The sequence below is a fragment of the Panicum virgatum genome, chromosome 4N (genome assembly GCF_016808335.1).
Source record: "Panicum virgatum strain AP13 chromosome 4N, P.virgatum_v5, whole genome shotgun sequence".
Lineage (NCBI taxonomy): Eukaryota > Viridiplantae > Streptophyta > Magnoliopsida > Poales > Poaceae > Panicum > Panicum virgatum.
In genome coordinates, this window is record NC_053148.1 from 11,725,483 (window position 1) to 11,745,200 (window position 19,718).

Sequence of the window (19,718 nt, forward strand, 5' to 3'; positions counted from 1 at the left end):
CGGCGCAGGTGCAACCCGTGACTGCTCCTGCTGCTGCTGCTCCCATGACCGCGGCGCAGGTGCAACCCGGGGCTGCTCCTGTTGCTGCTGCTGCCGCTCCCGTGGCTGCTGCTGCTTCTGTTGCTGCCGGCGGGAGGTATCTCTCGGCGGCGATGGCGGCGGCATGACAGCTCTGGAGATCCCGTGAAGACCGGATGCCCAGGAACTACCCTGGCCCGCGTCCTCGGCGGACCTCTGACGCTTTGCGGCGGGTTCCGTGACTGGGGTCCCGTCGCCCCTGAGTAGCCTGCGCCGGCCCGTCTCCCCCAACGACGCGCCGGAGCTGCTCTGGGCCTGGCTGGGACCGCTCGCGGCGGCGCTTCCAGCCACGGCCTGCTTGCCCTTGGCGGTGAGACCGGACCCGCGGGGTCCGGCACATCTTGATTACCGGACGCACCAAGGATCCGGATCCCACGGTTCGGGTCGCCTCCGATCTGGCATGTGGCCAGCCCGCCGTCGTCGAGAGTCGGCAGGGTGGCCAGCACCGCGGTCCTCAGGCGTGAGTCCTCGCAGAGGGGGACGACAGCCTGGGGAAGGATCAGCTACTCCGGGATGAAGGCATCCCCCCGTCACCGCCCGCACCAGGACCTCCAAGGCTTCTTGGGTCAGGTCGCTCCCCTCCCCGCGGTGGGTCCTGCTGCAGTCGTTGAGGCCGGTGAAGTTCCAAGCAGGGCGCGGCCTCTGCTTCAGGGGGGCGATCCGGCGCTTCAAGAAGTCCCCGAGCACGTGCAGCGAGGTGAGGCCGCTCTCCGTAAGCGGACCTGATCTTGCCCAGCACGGAGTCGAAATCCGGCTGCAGGATCGGCTTGGCCCTCCAGGATGCACGGTCGGTGGTGGGTCCTTCGGTCGGCAGGGCGAGGCGCTCGTTGGCTTCGGTGGTGGCGATCACCCAATCCCTGTGCCACTCCTCCCACTTCCCGCCAGTAAGGCCGGGAATGTAAGGCGTCGGCAGGTCACTCCTCATCTGGAAGTAGTACCCCCCCCCCCACTTCGTCCTTGCTCCTTCCGGACTTCACCAGGACGAAGAAATGGCGGAAAAGGATGACGCAAGGCCGCACCCCCACGAACATCTCGCACAGGTGCACGAAGATGGCCGTCAAGAGGATGGAGTGCGGCGTGAGGTGCTGAAGCTGGAGGCCGAAGTCTTCTAGCAGCAGCAGCAGGAACGAAGAGATCGGCAGCCCCACGCCGGTGGAAATGTGCGAGGTGAATAGCACAAATTCCCCGGCGCGGAGGTTGCCGAGGGGAACCGAGCCTGCTTGGATCCCCCAGCCAGTCTCCTGTGGGCTCCACCCTAGCAAGCGGCGCACCGTGTTCAACTCTTCTTCGGTCTGGAACCGGCGGGGATGAACAAGGGATGCCATCTCTCTGTGGAGGCGAGGAACAATCTGCGCGGGGAGCAAGGGGCAAGGAAAGCTCGAAGGCAAAGGGGCGCAAAGGTTGGAAGGGAGAAGGCGAATGTGAGAAAGTAACCGCGGTATGCAGTTCGCCCCCATTATAAAGCCTGACTCAACCGGCGCGCCCCGGAACCGTCGCTGGAGCCCAAGCGACGCCCGCACCTGGTGTTAACCGCTGGCCCATGACAAGGGGGCCCAGGCCCATCTGTCAGGGAGAGCGGGTAACCAACAAAGGTGTGAAAAGGCGGGGTCTGAACCGTCGCCCACGCGCGAAGCGAGGCGGAAGCTGAGCTGACGTGCGCGTATTAAGCGCTGGCGTGGCCGAGCTTTTCGGGAACTGCGCCGGTGGTAAATGTACCGTTTACTCCGGCCGCAATACTGCCGAGCGTCGCGCGCGTGACTAGGTTAACCACAGTGCGTGGGGGCCATGAGTCAGTAAGCCGCTGCGATGTGATGAGGCAGCAAACAACCTGATGGATGGTCAAAGCCGGTCAAGACCCCTGCAGTAAGAAGCTTCAAGCTATGCAGAGCCAAATCGCAGTAGTGGCCCCACCTGCGGGTTCGTACCTCCCCCAAGGTGGGCCCGGGGGCCACTGTCGGTACCCTGTAACAGGGATACCCACTCTTACTGCGGCAAGGCAGGACCCGCGTAGTTATCCGTAGCTGTGCACAAAGGATGGAGTAGCCAGGCCCCACGGGTCAGGCTCTTTCCTCACCAGGCCAATGGCCCCGGACCCGTTCCCCGCCTGGGGATGGGTCCGGAGACGCCACGTGTCCCTAAGGAAGGAAAGCTCCGAGCTGACAGCCGAGGCCTCGGACCCCCCATAGGGGTCCCGGACCTCCTACGTCCATTCGGACCTCCCTTACCGCGTGGGGGTCCAGAGCCGCCATGTGTCCCGGAGGCACGGGCGTGGGCTCGTGCGCGAGCCTTCCGCTGGAAGACTCGCCCACCCACCGCATTTAATGCGGATGGTTGAGGCGTGCTCTGTCGTCGCAGCACGCGGGACAGCCTTTGCCAGGCCTCACTGTGCACCGCGTATTACCAAGGTACACAGTGTAGCCGCCAGTGCCGCACCCGCTCAGAGCCCGCCTGCCGCATTAATTGGATACGACGGCACGGCACTTTTCCATCATGCCGCCTACGCCGCAAGCTACGCGGCCCGTTCAGCTACGTGGCAGGCAACGCCGCTGGCTATACCTGGCGCTGTTTCGACAAGACAGCGCCTGGACACGCTGAACGGGGAACTCCAGGAGCAGACAATGGAATGCAGGAGAGAGATCTCCTTCGCCTGCGACGCCATAATTATGAATAGTACGTTATCTTGTACTACATCATTGGGCCCACCTGTCGGGGTCCCAACAGCCATGTACGCGTCCCCTTGAGATATAAAAGGGAGGCGCTCGTTGTACACGACAGGCTCTCGCGGACTCTCTCGAGGCAAGGCAATACAACACACAGTGGACGTAGGGTATTACTCTCCGGCGGCCCGAACCACTCTAATCCCGCTGTGATCATCGTGTTCTTGAGCGAGATAGAACTAGGACTAGCTAACCCCCCGAGTACAGACACTCTGGGCTTAGGCGGGTGCCTTCCGCCACCCGGCTGTGGTTTGCAGCACCACGACAGTTATATTTGCAAATCTAAGTATCTAAAATTAAATTTTAATTGCATCACCATATTTTCTTAATATAAGATCTTCAAAACAAGACCACATTTGATTATATTTAGACCAACGTTTTATCAAAATATTTTTGGAAAGATAGAACATTTTTTTATTTGAAGCTCAAACAATTGTTCCAAATTTAATAAAATATTCTAGAATAATTTTACCCAAACATATCAACTGTAGTTTGGTTTGAAGATATCATTGTAGGAATAGAAAATTGAATTCTGATTTTAGTTTAGGTACTTGAATCGGAAACTATATTTTTCTAAAAATATTGCATCAATTCCTTTTCTTTCTTCTATGCCTCTTGGTCCTATAGATAGGCTACCGTCTCCTTATTCGACGTGACATATTCTGGTCGCATGTTGTGATAAATAATAGCCTGAGTTCCTATGCGCATGTATGAGTCATGTCTTTCTTGAAGTCATATTTTCACCCTTTGCCAATGGTGCATGAGCAGCACCCAACAACTATGCCTGCTTGATGCTCCTCCTATTTTCAATCACTCCCACCAAACTACCCTATCGTCTATCGAAGTGAATTTTTCTGACCTGTTCAAGCATCCACCAACCATCTCCACCACCACTAGATGTGCCTCCCCCCCCCCCCCCCCCCCAGGTTACCTCTATGGATTCGAATGCCTAACTCCAGAAATCTATCCTAACATGTGTGTATGTGCGTGTTAATTAACATGGACAACATGCACCACACAGGTTAGTCTCATAGGCTTCATTTCAAAGTGATGCAACTGCAGCAAGCTACAACAGCCAATGTGAAAACTTAAATTTGAGCCACCATCCGAGTGACAACCGTTGAAAAAATTAGAAGTGCTATTCAGGTTCCATAAGTTAGCTAAACGTTATAACTTTAACGCCCAAGGGGTCCATCTAACACAACCATTGCAAATTTGCACCCATTAATCTCCCTCCACAAATACCATTCAATATTTTTTACACTTGATTTAACAGTCTATAAACACTATGTTAACACTTTGAATCGGCTAATTCAACATTGAGCAGGGTCAGATATTTATTTGCGTCTTGCCCCCGCAACTCACCCAGATTTTCCCACGCCTTACATGCTTCAACATTTTCTTACAATTGATTTAACAATCCGCGAACTCTAATTTAACATTGGAATAGGCTAATTCAACATTTTTACGAGGGTTAGATATTCGTTTATAGTTGGCTTTGAGATGGGGTATTTATTTATGTTTGGGTTGCTGCTCCACCTCATCTTAGCTATCCATCTACTGTGGTATGGATCTCAAATATTTAAAGTTTTATAAGAAAAAATAATTCCTGAAGTTATATGGGTGTCCCTGCGAAGGCCCAGATAATTTGCCACTACAGGCTGCCTGTTTGTTCTGGGCCAGCTGCCAGGCTACTACCAAGCTTAGAATGGGCCGAAGCCCGCCGGAGCACGTGACAGAGAAGGCCGCCGTAACAGCCGGGCGAGAAGAACGGACACCACGGACTTCTTGTACACGTGAGCTTGCGACACCAGGGGACCGCCGGACAGGTGTCACGCCCAGACGCCGCCACGCGTGCAGCAGCCGCGGCGGGGCGCAACGCGCGGGCGCGCCGAGCCCAGGTGTGCGGCCGCCGCGGCGCGGCGAGGAAAAGCACCCGACGCCGCTAGAGCTTGCTACTCTTCGGTCTTCGCTGGCCCCGCCCGATCGAGGAGCCGGCGAACGCGAGCGGACGAGATGCAATTGGCTGCCCGGATTTCGCCCCGGCACTCCGGCGGGTTGTCTATCCGGCGGCGGCTTCCAGACGCTACGCGAAGGGGAACCGGACAAAGCCGTCGTCGTCCACCAACTCACGAAACTACGGGAAGAAAGAAACCATCTCAGATCGCCGCGAAATCATTGGCAGACATGGGCGAGCGATTTCCATGTCCATCGCCCCGCGGCGTGAAGCTATTTAAACCGGGCTCGCCGCCCCGTTCCCTCCAATTTGATTGACCACGCAACAGTACTCACACGAAGCTGCAGCACAGTAGCCAGTAGCGGCGGCGGCCTGAAGCTTTGATCTCGCAAGGAGCACGGTGGTGTAGTTTAGGCAGCTGCCGACGATGTCGCCGACGGCCATGTCGCTGATCGCGACGAGCCGCCTGCCCATCTGCCGGGCGCATCAGGACGTGTCCGGCAAGCAGGGGCCCCCGCAGAAGCGCGCGTCTTCCTCGGCCAAGGCCACGCCTCCGGACGCGGGGCTCAGCCGGAGAAGGGTGCTGCAGTCCGCGGGTCTGGGCCTCGGGCTCGGCCTCGCCGCGGCGCGACCCGGGCGGGCGCGGGCCGAGACGGCGGCGCCGGCGCTGGCGCCGGAGGGCGTGACGTCGAACCGGATGTCCTACTCGCGGTTCCTGGACTACCTCGACGCCGGCGCGGTGCGGAAGGTGGACCTCTTCGAGAACGGCACGGTGGCCGTCGTGGAGCTGGACGACCCGGCGCGGGCGTCCAGGACGCGCCGCGTGCGGGTGCAGCTCCCGGGCCTCCCCGCGGAGCTGCTGCGGAAGCTGCGGGACAGGGGGGTCGACTTCGCCGCGCACCCCGTGGAGCCCAACCCCGGGCTCGTGTTCCTCGACCTCCTCCTCAACTTCGGCTTCCCGCTCCTCTTCATCGCCACGCTGATCTGGAGGTCGGCCACCATGAACAACCCCGGCGCCGGCGGCGGACCCAGCCTGCCGTTCGGGCTCGGCAAGTCCAGGGCCAAGTTCCAGATGGAGCCCAACACGGGGATCACGTTCGACGACGTTGCCGGCGTGGACGAGGCCAAGCAGGACTTCCAGGAGATCGTGCAGTTCCTCAAGTCGCCGGAGAAGTTCACGGCGGTGGGGGCGAGGATCCCCAAGGGCGTGCTGCTGGTGGGGCCGCCTGGGACGGGGAAGACGCTACTGGCGAAGGCCATCGCGGGGGAGGCCGGCGTGCCATTCTTCTCGCTGTCCGGCTCCGAGTTCATCGAGATGTTCGTCGGCGTGGGCGCGTCGCGGGTGCGGGACCTCTTCAACAAGGCCAAGGCCAACGCGCCGTGCCTCGTCTTCATCGACGAGATCGACGCCGTCGGCCGCCAGCGCGGGACGGGCATCGGCGGGGGGAACGACGAGAGGGAGCAGACGCTGAACCAGCTGCTGACGGAGATGGACGGGTTCAGCGGCGACAGCGGCGTGATCGTGATCGGTGCCACCAACCGGCCGGAGATCCTCGACGACGCGCTGCTCCGCCCGGGCCGCTTCGACCGGCAGGTCAGCGTCGGGCTCCCTGACGTGCGCGGCCGGGAGGAGATCCTCAGGGTGCACAGCTCCAACAAGAAGCTGGACCCCGACGTGTCGCTCGGCTTGGTGGCCATGCGCACGCCCGGGTTCAGCGGCGCCGACCTCGCCAACCTCATGAACGAGGCCGCCATCCTCGCCGGCCGCCGCGGCAAGGACCGCATCACCGTCAAGGAGATCGACGACTCCATCGACCGCATCGTCGCCGGCCTCGAGGGCACCAGCATGACCGACGGCAAGAGCAAGATGCTCGTCGCCTACCACGAGATCGGCCACGCCGTCTGCGCGTAAGTATACTAACCGATCTGCTTCCTGTGCATTCCATTCCGATGCTCCACCGCCATGATTGATCGCATCAAGTGCTGACCAACCGAGCTGTGCTCGCACGGATGCAGAACGCTGACGCCGGGGCACGACGCGGTGCAGAAGGTGACGCTGATCCCGCGGGGCCAGGCGCGCGGGCTGACGTGGTTCCTGCCGGGGGAGGACCCGACGCTGGTGTCCAAGCAGCAGATCCTCGCGCGCATCGTGGGCGGGCTCGGCGGGCGCGCCGCCGAGGAGGTGATCTTCGGCGAGCCCGAGGTGACGACGGGCGCGGCGGGCGACCTGCAGCAGGTGACGCAGGTGGCGCGGCAGATGGTGACCACGTTCGGGATGTCGGAGATCGGGCCGTGGGCGCTCGTCGAGCCAGCCGCGCAGAGCGGCGACGTCGTGCTGCGGATGCTGGCCCGGAACTCCATGTCCGAGAAGCTCGCCGCCGACATCGACCGCGCCGTGAAGCGCATCATCGGCCAGGCGTACGAGGTCGCCAAGGAGCATGTCAGGAGGAACCGCGCGGCCATCGACCACCTGGTGGACGTGCTCATGGAGAAGGAGACGCTCTCCGGCGACGAGTTCAGGGCCATCTTGTCCGAGTACGTGGACATCGGCAAGGAGCAGAGGGAGACGGCGGCCAGGACAACAGAGCTGGTCACCGCTTGAAGTTGAAGCTTGACAAGAGTACTACTGTAGTGTAGAAAACTAGAAATACAGCAGTAGCATAGCGTAGTGTAATTACGCAATGTGATGTACTTCGAACAGTTGATTGCAAGGTAAACACTTTTTTTCACGCAACAAGAACTGTTAATTCCTGGGGAATCTAGCAGGCATTCACCATGAAATATTCTCGTGTTCCAAAGGGAACTAATCTTACATTCACCATGAAAGGGAGACGTAGGATAAGCTGAAATCCCGTCATGACGGCATGTAAAGCTTGCAAAAGGGCCTCATCGCTCGTATATTTGTTGGATTGGATCAGTACTTGTGGGTTGTTCTTGTTGCCTCCTCACCTTCGAGAGCCAAGAGCCGCCTCTTCTTGTAGTTGGCCTTGAAGCAGGCCCGCCGGAGCCTCTTGGTCTTCTTCTCGAGCTGAACGTACGGCCTCTGCTCCAGGAGCTGCTTCTCCTGCTGCAGCATCTCCACCACCGCCCGCAGCTGCTCCTCCCCGGTCGCCTTGCCGGCCTCCTGCAGGACCTGCACCGCCATCAACCGATCTCGTAGCTCAGAGTGCCGATCGAAAATGGCAGAGCAGAATTCTATCTGACGCAAAAAAAAAAGAAACAAGAAGAATTCTATCTGACGCAGAGCATTGCGAATTGAAACTGTGGAGAATCGACATTGGGGACCTGGACATTGTTGATGAGGGACTGCAAGCTCTTCATCTTGCGGTGCGGCCACCTCGGGATGCCGAGCTCCCGGCACCGCTTCTTGAGGAGGGTGAGGCCGACGTTGAGCTCCCGCGCCGCCTGCATGATCGGCATGTAGAAGTACTGCGACACGAGCTCGAACGTCAGGGCCGTCTCCTCCGGCGGCCTCGCACGCTGGTCCGCTCCGGCGACCTTGGTGGCGCCGGAGTTGGAGCCGGAGAACACATCCTTCTCATCGCCGTAGCAGAGCAGCGGCAACCTTTTGTGGCCGCCGTCCTCTGCCTTGCTGTCAGCTCGCTCCATCTCGTCCCAGTGCTTCAGCACATCGTCCTTGAAGATGGCGTCGAGCTCATCTGCTTCCCAACGAAAAGTACGCTGAGCGCTACGAATCTGAATCCCAGAACGAAAGAAGAGGAACAAGTATACCTTGCAGAATGTTGCTGGGGGTGATGGTCGAGTAGGACGGCTGGAAGTGCAAGCTCGGGAAGGAGAGGCTGGAGAGGAGCGCTTCCTCTTCGAGCAGGTTGCTACCAGCCCAAGCACTTGTCCAGTAAGGCAACAGGCAGCTGCAGAGGAAGCTAACAGTACACTAACACATTCTGTACAGCCAAGAACAAGGGTAAAAATGAGCAGTAAGAAAGAGCAGCGAGTTTACCTCTCCTCATGGTTGGCCTCCATCCTTCCGGGAGAATGGGAGATGCTGGAATTGCTTGCAGGCCAGCAATTATATGGAGAAGATGGAAGGGAAATGCGGCCCATAAACCCTGAGATCATTGGGCACATTGGAAACTGACATTTAAAACCACGCAAGGAGTAAATGCTAGGGGTGGTGGATTGGGAGTTACAGAGAGAATTAGTTCTTGGTAATTGCAGAGCATGCCTTTGGTGGCTCGTGCTTTAAGAGAGCATGCACAGTAGTGGCCAATCAAAGCCTTTTTCGGCTAGATTCAGTTCAAGATTTTGTTTCTACTTGCATGAGGGGATGTGGAGCACTACTCGGCTTTCACACGATCTATCCGTGGCATTTTGGTACGGGGAATTCCTGCTAGGTTTCTGAAAATTTATCCTATACTAGATCTTTTTGAACATACCCAATTGAAATGCCTTTCTTGGATGTCCATGGCATGATTTTTTTTCTCGAACATGTTTTTGGGTTTATGGGATTAGGCTAAGGTTTTTACTTATTTATAAAATCTTTTTATGAAATGATCATGCTAGCAATAATGATTATGCACAGGGAATTATGTATCCATTTAATCCCTGTGCATGATAGAGTGCAGTTAAGTTGGCTCATCTCCACGTGATTTTAACCATTGCATTTTAAGTTGTTTTATTTTTTTAAAAAAATTGTCAGACAAATTACTGTAGTATTACGGAACAAGTCTGCTTTTGTTCTTCACGCAATCCGTAGCGCCCTCATAGATCTACAATTTTATCAAACGTATCATTGGAACTCAACTAGCTCAAAACGATTGTGTTTTCATTGCCAGAAAGGTACAAACATTATGTGAGCGAAATGTACAGGCCAAGAAATGAAGAAAGACAAAGCTTTGTTTCTACACTGCAAATACAACAATTTCGCTGCACCATCTAACTCCAATCTCTACATGACCTATAAAAACATTCTAGCACTGAAAAAATCTCCTGGGTAAGGGGATGCGAGGTATCCCCTGAGATGAAGACATGCACCTTGTCGTGAAGATCAATCCAACTGTACCCTGGATGCTTGTGAATGCCTAGCCGTTCCATGTCTTCTCTAACCACAGATGCACTTCCCCACCTCCCCTCATGAGCATGTAAGTTATGCATCAAAACATATGGAGCCGAACTCTCAGGATCAATCTCAGATAATGCCTTGGCAGCCATTTGAGCCAGCTTTTCATTCTTTTTAGCAGTACAGGCTCCCAGGAATGCTCCCCACACAGATCTGTCTGGAGCAATTGGCATGCTCTTGATCACCTCCAACGCGTCCTCAAGCTGGCCGTGCCGTCCTATGAGATTGACAAGAGCAGCATAGTGCTCAACCTTAGCAGCAAGGCCGTACTCATGAACCATGGTGCGAAAAACCACACGTCCTTCGGAGACAAGGCCAGCATTTCCACATGCACTCAGGAGAGAAATAAAAGTTATGTGACTTGGCACAACCTTGGCACTCCTCATCTCCTCAAACAGCTGCAAGGCTTCTGTAGCATGACCGTGATGCTCATAACCTCCTATCAGCGCATTCCATGAAACTAAATCCTTTTGCGTACACATCTGGTTGAAGATGGCTTTTGCATTTGTTAATTCACCACATCTGGAGTACATTGTTACAAGTGCATTGCTGGTTGCGGTATCTGGCAGAAATGACTTCTCAATAAGTTGGTGGAGCTGAGCCCCAAGGCGCAACATAGCAAGTGAGGCACATGCAGCTAGGACTGAAGAGAAAGTGTGACGATCAGGCCTCTCACAAACTTCTAGCATCCTTTGAAATAGCTTGATTGTACCGTCATAATCCTCATTTTGCTCATAACCTGATATCATTGTATTCCATGTGATGGTGCTACGCTCTGGCATCGCATTGAAGAATCCCCGAGCATGTTCCACATCACCTTTTTGCGTAAACCCTCGTATCATCAAATTCCAGGTCACTGCATCAGGCTCAGGCACTTCCCAGAACAGCTTCTCTGCCTCCTCCATGTCAGAGGATTGAGTGTACCCAGCAATCATAGTGTTCCATGACACCAAGTCCTTATCTGGCATCTCATCAAACAGTGCTCTAGCAGAGTGAACATCTCCAGTTCTGATATAGCACATCATCATCGAGTTCCATGACACAATATTCCTCTCAAACACCCTCCTCTTATGCCCCTTGTGCTGGCTCTGTGTTTTAGGAATCGTATCAAACAACCTTCTTGCATCAGTTACCCTTCCAGCTTGTCCATAAGCAGCAATCAAGGTGTTGTAAGCATTAACAGCCTTGTCCATGTCCATCGCCCTTAGGCGCTTTGTCAACAGTTCATCAGCCTCGTGCAACCAACCATTCCTGGCAAAACCAGAGACCATAGCAGACAGTGACGCGGAGTCCTTGACAGGCATTGCCTCAAACACGTTGAGCGCCTTCCTCACTTGGCCAACAGCAAAGAACCCAGTGACCATGGTGTTCCAAGAAGCCGTGTTCCTCCGCGGCATCTCATCGAACAGCCTCTGGGCTTCGTCCATGAGCCCACGGCGCGCGTACGCGCCGAGAAGCGTGTTCCATGTGACCGCATCGCGCTGGGGCATTTCGTCGAACAGGCGGCGCGCGGCGGCGAGGTGGTCCGGGTGCGCGGAGCGCGCGTACGCGGCGAGGAGCGTGTTCCACGAGACGGCGTCTCGCACCGGCATGGCGTCGAAGAAGGAGCGCGCGGCGCGAACGTCGCGGTCGCGGGAGAGCGCCGCCAGGAACGAGTTCCAGGTGACCACGGAGCGGGCCGGGAGCGCGTCGAAGAGACGGCGGGCGGCAGCGAAGCGGCCGCGGCGGAGGAGAGCCGCGAGCGAGCGGTTGTGCTGGCGGACGAGGCCGTCGGCGTGGTTGGTGGCAACGGCCGCGCCCGGGGCACCCGCGGCGCCGGCGTGGTTGTGAGCGAGGGCCGCCGGGATCCGAGGCGGCCATCTTCGCATCACTGCATCAGGGATGGACGGCCCGCTGCTTGGCTTGGTATATGGTTTGGTTTGGGCTTTGGGCCCCGCCTGCTCTTTTCCTATGAGTTTTTTACAGCGCTTTTTTCTTTTTTACATTTTTAAAAAATAAAAATTTCAAAAATATATGTCTGTTTTGAAATATTTCAAAAATACCCCCGGCCGTCCCCCATAGGGCGACAGGCCTTAATTGTATTTTTTTTCTTCAAATTCGCAACGATATCCCTATAAAAAAAGGGGGCTGTCGCCCCCCCCACGAGCGACAGGGGCTTGTCGCCCGTTGGGGGGAGGGCCGACAGGGTCCCCTCCCCTATACACCCTGGCCGCCATATGCCGCCATTCCCTTTGTCATTTGAGCCAAAAAATCGAGAAAAAAATAGAGGGGTGAGGAGAAGAAAAACGGCGAAGCTCTGCCGAATTGCGTACTTGTGATCTACCGGTAACTTCCGTATGAATCCATTGATATTGTATAACAATTAAATTTAATTAGCGGATTAGCTGAATTAGATTTGGTGCTTTAGAACACTCGTTTAGTATTACAATTTCAGTAGTATCACGCGAAAAAATCGCAAGAACTTCCCTTATTTCACGAGCATTATGGAACCCACAAACATAATAATTTCACATCAATAGTATGTATAGAAACAAATGACAAGTAAACTAGCACAATCATAAACATCGGATACAAATAAGCGGTCCACGGCTATATCATTACAAATAAACATCAGAGATACAAACATCAGATATATCTAACCACCCCTAGGGCGTCGGACCCTCTTAGCCCTCTGCTGGGCACGGACATGGCCATCGGAGTAGGTGAGAACATCTGGAGACCTCACCTGTCGCTCAGGACGCGCAAGGGGCTGCGGTGTCTGCTGCTGAGATATCCCAAGTGGTGCTCCTCCTAGCTGTGAATACCCCAAGACATCGGGGTCACCTTGCGCGGCAGGCTCTTCTGAACTCAAGCTGTCGAAGTCGTCTAAGGTGAATGTCTCGTTATCTGGTCGAAAGGAGGAAGAAGAAGGTCCGGCGCCCGCATGGGGGTAGAATCCTACGCAAAAAATGTGGATGTTAGCGTACGCTCGTATATTTTGTTATGACATGTAGAAACCGAAATACGAAACATAAACTAACCTGTGTAGACCGGTATCTGTGGCCCCGGTATCATCCCTGGATACGGTCCGCCAACTGGTGTTGTCCCTCTAAATATTCCAGTAGCTGGATCGTATCCTATATGTGATATTACTAAATATGTAGGAACACTTGATCTAATTTTAAAGAGATATGTATGTTACCTGCACTTAGGAAGAACTGCGACGTCGGCCCTTGCACGGTCGATGGACACGGGAACGACGACGAGGCCTGGGACGACCCGTGGCTGTCTTCGTACTGCACACGGCTTCCGAAGTTGTGCACTACCTGACGCAACTGATCACGCTGCCTCGACCATGCCTCTGTCTGCTCAAACTGGGTCATTGGGGATCCGGCACGTACCCTCGTCAAGTAAGTCGAGCAGTCCGTCTCCTATCATATTGCAAAGGCGAAGCTGCATCCATTCAGTAAAGGTACAGTTACAAACACATGAATTATCTTATGAATATGATTATATATATATGCAAATATGATCAAGAAACTCACCGCGCCAGCTAGTGCCTCCACGTGGTGCCGGGCATAGCCATCCTGAGTCCTCGCCTGGTGTGGCTATGGGTGAGTGTCAACAAAAACCATACGAGCCCGAGTCCGGGGTAAGTACCAGGTGAGGTAAGCCCTAAAGGAGATGTCTGTGTGTGGTCCTGTTGGATGAACCAAGTGCTCGTCTGCCTGTTCCCATTGGTCCACCCACGGCTGCATCTTGGTGAGCCAATCATCAGAGCACGGCAAGCCACTCCTTGACAACCTACAAAGTGGACCACGAAGAATCGTTAGATTCGACACGAATGTATGAGCCTAGTTCATTCATAATTACCTGTGGTCCTGGCGACTGACACGCTCCAACGCGGTGGGCACCGGAAACTCCTAGCGCTGCCCAAACTGTCTCCTGACTCTCCAGGGGTAATATGCCTCAACCGCGATGTCATAAACCAGGACGGCGGAAGTAAGCCACAGGCTCGCATTCGCGGAGCAGTGCGAAGACAGGCCTGCTGGTGCACGGGTAGCTACAGCCTCTGGGCTGTAAGGCTCCCAGACAACGTCCTCGGGCGTCAGCATGTCGAGCTCCGAAACAAACTCAGGATATGCGCGTCTAACCTGCGCATGCGCCCAGGACCTCTGCATTCGGAATAAGTAACATTAAAAGTGCGCTAATGCATCATGTAACAATGAATAACAAAATTAGATGTATAAGAACGTACCTGACGCCAGATCCAGATAGTTCCCATAGTGGGCCTCTCGTCCTCCTCTTCGCCGTACATGCCCCCGTGGTAAGGCTCGTGGCTGACTCTGGGCCGACCAACGGCTAGCCTCTCGTACGACCAAAGCTGTAGCAGTAGTGGGCACCCTGCCAGGATAGCGTTCCCATGTGTCTTCATGCAGCCGTCGCAGAGTCCACGGTAAGTGGCTGCAAGTACCGCCTCACCCCAGCTGTAGGGCGGTACGTCCTCGTCCCCATCCGCAATCTCCCGTGCATACGGAAGGAGAATCCTATCAACCGAGTTGCCATGAGTGTTGTTGAACATGATGTAACCAAACAACCAAAGTAGGTACGCCTCCAGCAATCTGGTCACACTGTACTCATCGGCATCCGTAGCCAACAGGGCAGGCTGCATAAATAATTAAGATTAATGGTTTCAACTGACAATGGAACATGTGAATTGTAACAATTAAATTTGAATATGGAATGAATACGTACTATAAACTGTAGGAACCAGGTCTTCGAAGGACCTGCTGCTCGCGGGTGCGGGTTGATCGGACCTGCTTCTTCCACGCGGTCAACCAGGGTAAAACGGGCCTCCAGGTCATCCTTCCATGAGGCCGCCACCACACGCGGACCTACAGCCTCCCCGATGATAGGGAGGCCGAGGAGGTAGGCCACGTCCTGCAGCGTAGGAGTCATCTCCCCACACGGGAGGTGGAACGTGTGTGTTTCCGGCCTCTATCTGTCAACGAGCGCCGTCAGGAGGGATCGGTCGAGCTGAATAGGCCCAACCTCGACAAGACAGCTCAGAGTCAGTAGACCGGCGTCACGTAACCTGCAAAAAAACAAAATTGTCGAAACAAAGGAATACCGACGAATACATAAGTGATAAATAATAATATTTCATTACATACCGGTCACACCAATCGTGGTGTATAGAGATCGCCTCCCCTGGTGGATGAGGACGTAGCACCTCTAGGGCTCGGTGCTCAACAGCTGCAAAGTAAGACCTGTGGCTCGAGTCAATAACTGGGTCTAGCAAGGAGTCCATCTCCATACCTGCATTCAAAAATATATGAGAACACATAGGTAAATATATATTTCATACAAACTGGACACATAGGTACAATAATAGTTCATTACATAACTGCAATATTTCATTACTACATATTACAAATAATGAAATACAATTGTGGATCATGACACCGAATGCCTTCCACGAGCAATTCTCGCCGATGCTCGTCTGAACGTAGGAGGTGCTCCATCTCTGGGATTTCCGGAAAGACCGACATCAGCAGCATCGTGAAGTGCATTCTGAGGACACTTCTTGTAGTTGTGACCCAATGCTCCACATTGGCTGCAACGCTTTTGTGCCTTGCTTGCTTCCGACTCGTCCATACCATTCCGAATACGACGTGTCTGACGGCGGCCTTTGCCTTTCTTAGTGGCTGGATCAGGAATAAACATCTTATTCTCATTATCCTGAGTGAAAGGCCCAACAATTCCAATCCCGTATACCTCATGTCCCCAAGTGGATACAGCTGCTTCCTTGCTGAAGTAAGGTGAAACAAATACTCCTGGCTGCAACCCAGACTCTGCACATGCCGCAATGAGATGGGAGCATGGCAAATGCAATAACTTAGGCTTCATGCAGGAGCAGAAGGCTTTGCCATCTACTGTAATCAAACTCTCCTGTACCACCCTATCTCTACGGATACCACGACCACTTCTATCCTTGCATAGAACCTCAAATCTATGCTCCATTGTACCTGTCGATATGACGCGGTGCAGTTTGGCCTTTTCAATCTTCTCTTGCATATATTGTGTCACTCTTTTGCAAAACTGAATTTGGGGGTTGCTGATGTTTATGCTTGCAGCCGTGTAATGCTCTCTGAAATACTTCATGCACCCATACATGATGAACTCAACAATTCCCACAAGAGGAAAGGCACGACAAGAACGCATAACCATATTGAAACACTCTGCATGGTTCGTTGTCTGAATACCATACCATATTTCGTTGGTATCATAGAGGAAAGACAATTTCTCCTTAGGTGCACCTCGAATCCAGTGTGAAAATGGCTTCTCAATTGAATCCCTAGCCTCTGCAGCCTGACTCGTGCCTGCTCCTGATGCCCTTACCTTCACTAGCTCTGCAGTCAACTGATCAAGCATATGCCATAATGTATTGAATTTTCTCTGTTGATTTTGGGTGCACAACCTCTTAAACAGGTTCTTAAGATCCTTGTTCTTGAAGTGGTCATAGAAGTTTGCACCCATATGCCTAATGCACCATCTGTTTTGGACATCCGGCCACAATGGAGGCGTTGTCGCAGTTCCACGTTGCAATTTCAGTATTGATTGCAGCAGACCTGCATGCCTATCACTAATAAGGCACACATCTGGATGTGCAGCAACAACATGAACCTTCACTCGTTCAAGGAACCAATACCAACTGTCTATGTTCTCATTCTCAACAAATGCAAATGCGAGCGGAACTATTTTGTTGTTGCAATCTACACCGATTGCGGTGAGTATCTGACCTTTATACCTTCCAGTCAGAAATGTGCCATCTATGCAGATCACCGGAAGACAAAACTGAAATGCTCTAACACAAGCACCTATGCAAAAGAAGGCTCGTTGCATAATTCTTTGCCCCATAGTCACGGCTGGTACGAGGTATGTGTCATAAAAGCTTCCAGGATTTCTAGCAGCAACCTGGGATAACATACGAGGTAGGTTATCATATGATGCCTCGTATGTGCCGAACCGCATCTCCAACACCCTTTGTTTAGCCCGCCATGCCTTCAAATAACTGATGGTGTACTGGAAAGTTGTTGACGCTTCTTAAAGCGCCAATTTACGTACCGCAAGCGCACGGATCGTGTATAGCTTTTCCCTTAGAGTATTCCCCCAAGGTTTATCAATCCACGGAACAAGTGTATTACTATGCTAAACTAAGCACTAATGATGTTGGTAAAAGATCTATATTGAGTGTTTGAGTGTGAAATAGATCTAACCTAACCAATCTAATCTAATCTAGACTAGTGAGCAAAGATAGATGTGTGCACAAGATATGAAGAGCATTTGTCCATAGGGTCTAGGATCACTAGAGATGTAATCGCCAAGCAACGAAGAACAGATCTAATCTACCAAAGGTGTGTTCCAAGATCAAAACCTTTCCCTCCCGCATACTGTCACTACACGAGGATAATCGGTAACGAATCAACAAGAACACGATAGTTGATGTAATCTAAGTAAACCGTGCAAGAGCAAAGCAAACTCAAAGCCAAGTCGCGAACTATTAGGCATCAAAGCATCATCAACAAGAATCGTGATAGATCAATCTCATAAAGGATTCGGCAATTACAACTCAAGATCTCCTTACAACCCTATGAACAAACGAGGACTTTACCCCATGAAGCTAAGCAAAGCGTAGTCGATCATGGTGACGAAATCTCCGGCAAGGGATGGATCCCTTGCTGTCCTCCAACTTGCAACGGCGCCGAGGGACGATGAGGCCTCCGGTGTCGCCTTTCTCTTGTGTCTAACTCGAATGTATCTCTGGATGCTCTTCTCTGCGATCTTTTCTGCGGTCCTCCTTGCGATCCTTTCTTTTGACGGCGGCTTCGGGGTATTTATAGGCAGATATGGTCGGTGGTTTTGGTAAAACATAGATTAGGGTTGACGCATACTTCTCGCCGAAGAAAACCGAGACCGATTGGGCTCCGAAAAGGGCTAGGCCGGCCGGCCCAAGGACTCCAGGCCGGCCGGCCTGGGCCTTTTCTGGCCCCTTTCGGTCCCATCTTTTGCGTGTTGATTCTTCCTTTTATTCTTCATCTTAGCCCAGTTGTAACCATGCGTCAAAACATCTCAAAAAATGTCCCAATTCCTGTCAAAATACAACATGCTCCAAAATCCAGGACAAAATCGAAAATGGTCAAGTTTGGGTGCCAAGTGGCGGGTTAGTACATGAATCATCCCGAAGAATTTACCAAAACAACTCCTAATTGTATAATAAAATGGATACTTAAGGAGCGCCAACATTCCCCCCATGCTTAGCTTTTGCTCGTCCTCGAGCAAATCAAATCATCAAGTCCTTCCATGGGTTGCTCAAGAGTTCTCGAACTGCAAAATTTACTTATGCAAACAAGTCTAACAATATTTCTCCAAACAAAGGTCAGAGGAGCAGCAAGGATAATCATATCATGGGCATTTTAAAAACTCATCCAATATTACTCCACAACTCTTACCTTTAGCCGGCAACTCGAATATCGACAACACTTGCTTTTCTTGCCATCCTTGGAGGTTTTTCTCTTTTTTTTAGAAGCAAAATACCCTGTAACAAAGATTAGACCAAAAATTCTTGCACAAGCCCTTTCATGTCTCTCAATATAAGTGGCTATCCTATTTTTATTTTGCAAGCTTTCCTCTCCCAAAAGTCTCTCAAGTATAAAGTGGGGCTATAGGTGAGGCTTAGCAAAGTATATACATATATTGTCAAATTAAGAAAACTTTCTAATGATTGCTTACCTTCCGAGCCAATGATCATGAGAGTTTCTCCATAATGTAAAGGGTTCAAGGGTAAGAAGATTTAGAATGGTGGACATGTGCAAAGGCATACAAAAAGATTGACTTCAAGGCACAAGCATCGTCCTCGTTGTCGGATTGCACATGGTTGGAATTGAGGATATTGTTCTCAAACAACAAGGTAATATCTCTTTGCACTTCTCTAACCATTGAATCCCTTCATTTTTTTCTTCTCATATATTTTTTTTTCTTTCTTTCTTTCTCCCGAATTTTCTTTCTCTTCTCCGAACCTTTTCATAGGACACTTTCTATAAAACATAGATAGGCAATTCTCCGAAGTGTCTCCCTGAATTTTTGGAGCCCGAACCGAGACCAGAGAGGCCTAGGCCGGCCGGCTCAAGGGGTGTAGGCCGGCCGGCCTGGGGCTTTCCCAGGTCGGATTTGGTCCATCTTTTGAATACTCCTTCCTTTCTTCATCCCAAAGTTATGTTTTATACAAATCATGCGCAGAAACAGAACGTATCCTCACAATTGGGTTGTGGTCAAGGAAGACGATAATAAACAAGATAATCTCGGGTTTGGGTTTTGGAATCCGGTAGATTTCATGAGTTGTTCCAATGAGGAATTCTCATTACCGAATATTGACGTGGCTAGCAATTCAGAGATGAAAAATACGGACATGATCATTGCTCGAAATTAAAACTCCCAAGAGAAAGATATCCTAACTCAACTCAATGTACATCCAATACTTATGGTGGAACGAATAAAACTTTTGGATGATAGGATTTTTACTCTCGACATGTCAAGGACTTGATCAACCTTATGTTTGTAGGGGTTTTATTATTTTTATGAAATTAAAGTCCTCCAAATCATGCCTTACTCGCAAGCGTAATCAAAACCAAGCGCTAGATCAAAGCTCAAGTGTGGGTATTAACATAGACGAATAATCTACTAAGCTCCACAAATACGAAATAAATTTCAAGACAACGCTCATGAACAATTGCTTTAAAGAAAATAAAGTAAAACTGAATGCATAAATAAAATTGCACGATCCAACAAAAACAAAGACCCTTTTTATTTTGTTTTCATGACTCAACACTAATTTAAGACTCACTCT

The 19,718-nt window shown here is 52.1% G+C and overlaps 3 protein-coding genes across 3 annotated transcripts; 1 reads left to right on the forward strand and 2 right to left on the reverse strand.

Moving 5' to 3' along the window:
- The first annotated feature begins 4,963 nt into the window (after positions 1 to 4,963).
- LOC120670522 (ATP-dependent zinc metalloprotease FTSH 6, chloroplastic-like) lies at positions 4,964 to 7,528 on the forward strand. Its single transcript, XM_039950641.1, has 2 exons — positions 4,964 to 6,660; positions 6,769 to 7,528. The coding sequence occupies exons 1-2, from the start codon at positions 5,180 to 5,182 to the stop codon at positions 7,352 to 7,354; spliced, it is 2,067 nt and encodes a 688-aa protein (XP_039806575.1). The 5' UTR covers positions 4,964 to 5,179; the 3' UTR covers positions 7,355 to 7,528.
- A 109-nt stretch (positions 7,529 to 7,637) lies between these two features.
- Positions 7,638 to 9,363, reverse strand: LOC120670524 (protein NLP5-like). Its single transcript, XM_039950644.1, has 4 exons — positions 8,714 to 9,363; positions 8,485 to 8,624; positions 8,038 to 8,411; positions 7,638 to 7,885 (listed from the first exon to the last, which is right to left on the reverse strand). Exons 1-4 carry the CDS (start codon positions 8,839 to 8,841, stop codon positions 7,667 to 7,669), a joined length of 861 nt encoding a protein of 286 aa, XP_039806578.1. The 5' UTR covers positions 8,842 to 9,363; the 3' UTR covers positions 7,638 to 7,666.
- Positions 9,364 to 9,517: 154 nt separating this feature from the next.
- On the reverse strand, positions 9,518 to 11,734 carry LOC120670523 (pentatricopeptide repeat-containing protein At1g62260, mitochondrial-like). The gene has a single exon (XM_039950642.1). It carries the CDS (start codon positions 11,698 to 11,700, stop codon positions 9,649 to 9,651), a length of 2,052 nt encoding a protein of 683 aa, XP_039806576.1. The 5' UTR covers positions 11,701 to 11,734; the 3' UTR covers positions 9,518 to 9,648.
- Positions 11,735 to 19,718: the final 7,984 nt, after the last annotated feature.

Coding starts and splice junctions, on each gene's coding strand:
- LOC120670522 (XM_039950641.1), top strand. CDS start 5,180: ATGTCGCCGACGGCCATGTCGCTGATCGCGACGAGCCGCCTGCCCATC. Junction 6,661..6,768: donor ATCGGCCACGCCGTCTGCGC/GTAAGTATACTA, acceptor GCACGGATGCAG/AACGCTGACGCCGGGGCACG.
- LOC120670524 (XM_039950644.1), bottom strand. CDS start 8,841: ATGTGCCCAATGATCTCAGGGTTTATGGGCCGCATTTCCCTTCCATCT. Junction 8,625..8,713: donor GAGGCCAACCATGAGGAGAG/GTAAACTCGCTG, acceptor CTTCCTCTGCAG/CTGCCTGTTGCCTTACTGGA. Junction 7,886..8,037: donor CCCTCATCAACAATGTCCAG/GTCCCCAATGTC, acceptor ATGGCGGTGCAG/GTCCTGCAGGAGGCCGGCAA.
- LOC120670523 (XM_039950642.1), bottom strand. CDS start 11,700: ATGCGAAGATGGCCGCCTCGGATCCCGGCGGCCCTCGCTCACAACCAC.